Raw genomic sequence first — 7527 nt, 5'->3', positions numbered from 1 at the left:
AAGAGTGCAGCTCGCGACGATCACACGCCTCTCATTAGAGCAGGCGGAGGAGCCCAGCTGCAGCAGCGCGGAGTTTTAACTTCTTCTGTTTTAAATCTCTCACAAATAATCATCATGATCATCGTCATTGAGGATCAGGTAAGGACTCAAAGCCCAAGTGGTCCGTGGGTTCCTTGTTTTTAGAGCGGTTTTGTGTTTTTTTCCCCTTTTTCAAGCCCAACATGGGCATCGCCTGTGTTTCCCCACAGTTTAAAATGATTAAAATGCATTTCATAGGATTTATGACAAGTAATTTATCTCGCTGAAGTAATCTTAAGCATAAAAGATCCGCCCTATTAACGCGGTTAGTTAGTTCCGATAATTAGAGTGTGGTTAAGTTAACAGACCGGCCGGGGTCATGTGTTCCCGTTATCTTTATCTGTTCACGTGGAGCCTCTCGGTGTGTTGAATAAACTCCTCATAACACTAAACACTTCAGAATTTAATTAGATGGGGGAAAAACTGAGCTTTTTAACTTCCTCAGACTTAAGTTTTGGCACTGCGGTGTAAAATGGCGCTAGCTGCGTTAGCATTGTGTCCCGGGCTTTAAACCTCCACCTATTTGATTCAAAACATTAATACAGCTATTTAATATGAATAAAAAGCTCCCTTATGTTTATTATCTAGGGACGTTGGGTTAAAATTGCATTTAAAAAATCTGGAGTGTGTCTCTTTAAAATATATAGATATGTATATTATATGAACTATGCTAAGCTAACTTAAGTCAAAATGTCGCCCTCTGACGGAGGAAACCGTGGGTTAAACAATTAACCTATTAAACAGTACGAGGAGAAACAGGTTATTGAAATATTTATTTTATAGATTTATTGGTTAACTTTGCAATTTTGATGACAGTTTTTAATTTCTTTAAATTTCTAGGTTTATTCACTAGAACAAAAAAGTTAAAGGCTCAATTTTCCACACAATTTATATACTCTGCTCGATTTAATACGCGGACACTTCATGACTTATTTCAGTCCTAAGTTATTTCTGAAGAATTAGGGAAAAGAAAGAAAAATTAATGGATTTAACGGTTATGATAACTATGCTAACAGGCTGTACAGGGCGCGCGCGCTGCAGCTCAAGCACGTGGCTCCTGGGGGGGGGGGGGCGGAGGGCGGAGCCTCGCCTGTGTGACGTTTACGATAAAGAGAAGTTCAGTAAGTACAGTAGACTCGGGTTTACTAAACATTAAAGGGTTTAATACTCAGACCTCATTTCATTCAGGACAATAAGACTGGAGTCCTAATCTCGTGCTGTCTCGTATTTACACACCCTCACTCATCACCACTCACCCTGCTCTACACTTTACCTCCACTTATCACTTAAACCTGGAATTAACATTTAGTAAGTCACAATTCCTAGAGAAGATCTTTGAATATTTTTTTTTTCTTTAATCAACATAATGCTCTTCAGTACACACTACCAGTCAAAAGTTTGTACCCCCCTTTTAACTTTATGGTCGTTGTTGGAGAACAGTTGTTATTGTGATGTATATCTTCTACTTCTGCTCTGTAAAGCTTCATAACGGCTCACGAGAGACAGTTTGGATCATGGAGCTTGATGGGTTTTACAAACACACTAGACACAGTTACTGTTCTGGTAAGAACTGTTCCAGAACAGCTGACCTTCATGTCTTAAAATATACTGATTGCCATATGTGTTTTCATAATTCTGACAAATTATTTTCTAGAATGTAGAAAATAAATCAGAAAACAAAATGCATTGGGTGTGTCCAAACTTTTGACTGGTACTGTAAACAAACACCTCTGCTGACAAAACTCAAACACTTTTTATTTTCATAGTGCAGCCCTTAACGTTAGTGTAGTCATGTTTGTATAGGAATAAACTAAATATACAGTACACAAATCTTGTGCATTCACTTTTCGCATCCAAAGCTCCAGACGTTCTTGTATTTTTTTATGTTAATTTAATTTTAAGGAACATTTCTCCAGACTACCTAAGGGATGTTTTTATGTGTTATGTTTATGTCTCTGTACCTGAGCAGTTTCAGAGTAATGTTTTTGTTTAAGCCACACAGTGATCTATGAATCATTCAAGCATAAAAGCATCTAATGTGAGGCATAAACCAGTGAGAAACGGGTGCAAATAATCAGGCCAGTGATTAGTGTACTGGTGATGCTGACTGGTTCAAACAGACAAGAGGGGGGAATTTTGTAGATGCTTTTATCAAAGTCAAATTTAATCCAGACACCAAGCTGTTAAATTTGTTGTCTTTAGACATTGCCATAAACACTCTTCCTTTATTACCCTTTATATTTATTATAAGATTTAAAAAAAAATAGGAGGAAATATAAAGCAAATTATTTCTTAAAAATGTAATTAATTTCCTGAGTAAGTTGCAGGAATCCTTAAGTTTGCTTTAAACACCAATTTTCTTGTGTCTCTGTTGATGTGTCAAGTATTTGACTATGTAGGCTTTCTTGTGTTTGACTTAATGTTAAGCCAATACGCTTGAAAATTTGTTTTTTCTGCCTTTTTTTAGCTTTTAGAGGGAGTACTGTATGATTCTCTCTGCTTGATCTGGTTGAACTTGAAGCTATGAATCCTATTCGAGTGAATCGGTGGGGTAAAAGGTGAAAGGGTCCCCCCCCCCCCCATGTTAATCCTTTTTTAAAAGAATGTCAGCAGATGTTATGTTTATGACCTAGTAAAGCCTCTGTATGTGAAACCTAAGCTTTACAAAAGAAGCACAATGCTGTGAGTATTAGTGCCTGGGAAAGTTATGACAAAACCACTTGTGACGCATGAAAAGGTTGTATAAAATGCCACAGAGGTTTTTATATTTGTGCACTGTATATTTTATGCCCTGCAGTGATGCATATTGTGCTAGATTTAATTTAAATTCTTCTTCTTCCAAGTTATTTCCAATGCTGTCTTTACCTCTTCAGGCAGGTTTTGATAAAGCTCTGGCAGATGCAGGCGATAAGCTGGTCGTGGTGGACTTCACAGCCACGTGGTGCGGGCCTTGCCAGAGTATCGCTCCTTTTTACAAAGTGAGTACATCCTACTTTTAACGTAGTTCATCATGTGCCCCGTGGGAGTGTCATATACACCCAGGTGTGGCTGGAGATTTGTCCTAGGTGGAAGTGGATACGGATTCTAAGGCACTTAAGCACTGGCGCTAAGGTGCATCACTGATAAGTGTTTTTTTGTGTGTCTCTGTGTGTGTGTGTGTGTGGCTAAAATCAGTGTTGTATTAATTATAAGGATTAAATTTTAGAAACCAGTGAATCCAAATATCTGTTGTATATATAATATATAAGTTATCTGCAAATGTCTGCGTGCACTTCATCTTTGTACTTTATATTGCATTTGATTTCTTAATGCATGTTTTATTATTATTATTTTTTTAAAGTGGTTTGTGGGTTTAAAATTCGTTTATCACTATACCACTATTTCCTGTTTAGAGAGAGACTTGAGGCCCTCAAGACTCTGATTAGACTTGGGGCACAGCCAGGGCGGGGTGCCACTCCATCACACGGCACACAAGTTCAGTTACAGACAATTTCCCCTTATCTGGTTCTTTGTACTGTCTGAGGAATACCTGGGGGAAACCCACCAAGCACTGGAGAACATACTGACCTCCATGAAGCTCCATGGTGGGAATCAAACCCCAAACCTGGAGGTGCGAGGCGCCACGGTGCTAACCACTACGCCACCTGGTCTGGTCAGAAAATTGTCAGTGAGGAATGATTAACTGAAGAAAAGCACCTGGGCCTGGAGACCACACAGTCTGGGCTACAGAATTATATAAAGATCTTAATTGCTGCACACACACACACACACACGTCCATATTGTACATTTAGTTACAGATTTAACCCCTCCTTGCTGTTATGACTTCTAGGAAGGCTACTACAGCCTACTGGAACCACTAGATTTTGGGGCGTTTCTGTGGGGATCTGTGTTCATTCAACCACAAGAGCATTAGTAAGGTTACTGTAGGTATTGGTGTTAAGTGAGGAGTATTGGGATACCATTGGTGTTTGGTGAGGTAGTGTATGAGTACTCTGTGTAATTAGATATTTTCTTTGCCTGCTTTGGAGCCTGAACGTCCCTCTGGGGATCAACAGAGTTCATCTTCTACAGACAGATGGCAAATTAGACATTTCCATTTCTAACCTGCAGTGGGTGTGCCTTATCCAGAGCTTACATAAGTGGTGGTTAGCGGCTGGTGGTTAGAGGTGGCTCTCATGCACTTTGGGTTTGTGGGCGAGGTTAGGGTTGGGGTTTTCATCCACTGCTTTGTCAATAAAAGTAATGGTGTTCTTCTCACTAGATACCTTCATCCTGTAAAGAAACACTTCTGGTAGGAGTGTGATCTCTTACACCCTCGTCCGTAGGTACAGAGCACTTACGCAAGTGTTGAATGTTTGAGAAAATGATGTAAAAAAAAAAAAACCAAAAACTTTCAGTCGTCAGATCTCAAGTGTCCCCGTACTGTCACCATCATCAGAACATTAACTGGAAGTATGTTATGGAGAGTGGTTTAGGAGAAGTCTTGTAGACGCTGGTTTGTGACAGAGTCTCAGCTGTTGTCAGCTAGTGTGTAGACTAGGTTTTTATTTTATTTTTTTATCTGTACAGTGTTTTGCATTTTGTGTTCAAAATCTCGAGGCCTCTTTTTGCCGTCAGTCTCCTTTAGGCCACGCCCAAACCAGTAATAAGTAGGATTTGGGTTCATTATTGGATTATTGTTAACAGTACAACCCCACCCCGGTCTTATCCTTGCCTTTTCCCTCCTTTTCAGGGACTGTCAGAAGCACAAGACAACGCCAACGTGGTCTTCCTCAAGGTAGATGTGGACGATGCACAGGTCAGTAATCTCCTCTCTGAGTCTGCAATGTTTTTTTACTCCAGTGCAGTATCCAGTGTAAGAGTCTCTGTGTTGGACTTAAATAAGGTATCTGTAATTTAGTTTGTGGATATAATTTGCTGATATCACCATGCTAGACCAAGAAAATTGCAATCGCTTCATGTCTATCTGTCCAACTAAGTCTGACCTTCCAATAACGCACTCACACAAGCTAGAATTAACAGCGTACAAGGTTAAAAAATAATTTATGTAAAAAAATAAATAAATAAATAAAAAACTGTGGGACGAATTGATCCAACTCGGGTATAAACAATTCCGTATCGAGCACAGAGCTTCCGAGTGGTGCAACAGAAACCCATTATCAAAACTTTTGTGTCGAAAGCCTCTGATTTGTTAATTTTCTCCAAACTCCAAGATAATTAGTATCTAACCTATTAATTATACACGCTTCCACCAGTCTCAATACCGCCAGCGCTAATGAAACAAAAATCACATGCATTAGAAGCCCCGTGTGCCCGTATGAGATGTACGCTCTCCCGGCCATTTAACCCCCGTGCTCACCTTAAGTTGAGACTTTGGAGGTGTTTAAGGTGGTAGAACATCTGAATCCTTATAATTGTACAGGTAAACTATATACACACGTTCATCCTGTGTGGTAAGAGTGAATTATTTACTATTTGTTTGTTTAGAAATAATATTGATGGTGGATGACGGAGATACACGCTGCTCAGTAATGATGTAGCTTTGTGTTTAATTGGAAGTTTAAGTTCATCTCTGAGCCTTTAATGCTTTTATAAAAACATCGCTATAAATCCTGTCTGCTTTTCTACAGCAAATTGTGTTCATTCTGAATGATGTATTCCGGTTGGGTTGCTTCCCTGCAGGGCTGCATTTTAATAACACGTGAAGATGTTGCATTAAATCCTGTCTGATTGTGATTCAGCATTAAGGTGAATAAAAAGCTCTCTCTGGTTCTGTGGCTTTGCTGCGTAAATCCTGCCTTCTGTTTTACTTCACTGCTGTGGTCTCACACTGCAAACAGTTAAGCACTGGGGAATCAGACAGGCTGGCGAATTTGCTCAAAATTAGCTGAATCTTTTAATAATTAAGAAGAAAATGCGAGGTGTGATTGTTTAGACTCTGTACAGCTGGCAGAGCGAGTAGTGTCACATACACTGGATGTTGAAGCAGAGAGCTTTAAATAACTGTATCTGAGTAAAAAGCACATTACACACTACACCAGTCTGGGCTCTGAAAGAAAAATGACTGAGATGAATGTGGTGTTTTGTTTTTCCCCCCTCCCTCTCCTTTCCATAGGATGTGGCTCAGTCCTGTGAGATTAAGTGCATGCCAACATTCTACTTCTACAAGAACGGAAAGAAGGTGAGCTCCTTTAGCAGTTGTGTATATCCTGCAACTATTGTGTATTATATTTTTTTATTACACTTTCCTGCCCTTGATGTCTCTGTCACATGGTTTAATTTTACTTCTTGCCTGTGCCGCAGATCGAGGAGTTCTCTGGATCCAACCAGACGAAGCTGGAGGAGCTTGTAAACAATAACAAGTGAACCCTGAGAAATGTGTAGAGCATGAAGTATATAAATATAAGCTTGATCCAGACACACCTCCTATCAGTCCCATAGACTTCACTAACAAGCACTCATCTGGTTGTAGAAGTAGTATGTTCGAATATGTATGCCTTACTCCAGTCATTGTACTGTGTTGTGTGTTTTTTTTTTTTTTTTGTTTGTTTGTTTTTTTAACAAAAAAAAAAAAAAAACATGTAAGTCATGATTTATACTCGGATGACTAACCCGGCTGTTAAAATCAGGTTTAATAAATACAGATCTACAAAATACAAACCCCATGCTTGTTCTTTTAAAAACCAGAATATAGTCTTTATAGTCACGTCTGAAAGAGAATCATGAGATGTTTTAATGTTTTGGCTTTTTGTTTAACTCAGGAGTCAGTGGTGAGTTTACTGTCAATAGGCAACTGTAAATTTATAAGTAATAAGTTTACTGTAAGTCTGTATAAAATAAAATAAGATTGTCCCTGATGAGCAAGCCAAAGCCATAACACTGCCCCCTACAGGATTGTACAGGAGGTGGTTTACTAGGCAATAACATTCAGCTTGGTTACAGTTTATTGTTCTGTCTGATGCATTAGTTTACCTTTCAGTTCTCACTTTTCCTTTAAGCGGTGCTGCACTGTGGTGTTTTTGTGATGATGTGGAGTTTCAAAGGTAATTTTATTTCCCCTAGAATCCACGAGTTTAAGGTGAAACCCAGTCATGTGGTTATTTTTTTTTTCATTTGTAGTCACTTATGGTGGATTTAATTATTTTGGTTGTTTTAAAGTTATACATTTTTATCAGTGCAGTGGAAAAGAAATACAATATCTGAATGCCTTTTGATTATAAACATACACACTGAGCCTAGAATCCAAGACAAATAAAGAGAGAAATGATGGAACTGCACTTATCTTCTGTGAGCCGATCATTACCCTGGACCTATTTTGGTAACTTGGTTTTCATCTATCACTGTTTAGTGTTAAACTAAATTTTTTATAGTGCAACATTCTTTGTGTGTGAGATCACATTTCAGTGTTTAGTGCCACAGCCTCCAGTGAAAGCTGAACTATTTTATTT

At 38.8% G+C, this 7527-nt stretch overlaps 1 protein-coding gene across 1 annotated transcript; it reads left to right on the top strand.

The window, feature by feature from the left end:
- zgc:56493 (Thioredoxin-like) lies at positions 1 to 6615 on the top strand. Its single transcript, XM_053490765.1, has 5 exons — positions 1 to 138; positions 2952 to 3056; positions 4812 to 4877; positions 6195 to 6260; positions 6383 to 6615. Exons 1-5 carry the CDS (start codon positions 115 to 117, stop codon positions 6443 to 6445), a joined length of 324 nt encoding a protein of 107 aa, XP_053346740.1. The 5' UTR covers positions 1 to 114; the 3' UTR covers positions 6446 to 6615.
- Positions 6616 to 7527: the final 912 nt, after the last annotated feature.

This window comes from Clarias gariepinus, unplaced genomic scaffold (genome assembly GCF_024256425.1).
Source record: "Clarias gariepinus isolate MV-2021 ecotype Netherlands unplaced genomic scaffold, CGAR_prim_01v2 scaffold_31, whole genome shotgun sequence".
Classification (NCBI taxonomy): domain Eukaryota; kingdom Metazoa; phylum Chordata; class Actinopteri; order Siluriformes; family Clariidae; genus Clarias; species Clarias gariepinus.
Note: the sequence above shows the minus strand (reverse complement) of the source record. Positions and strands in the feature narration are given on the sequence as shown.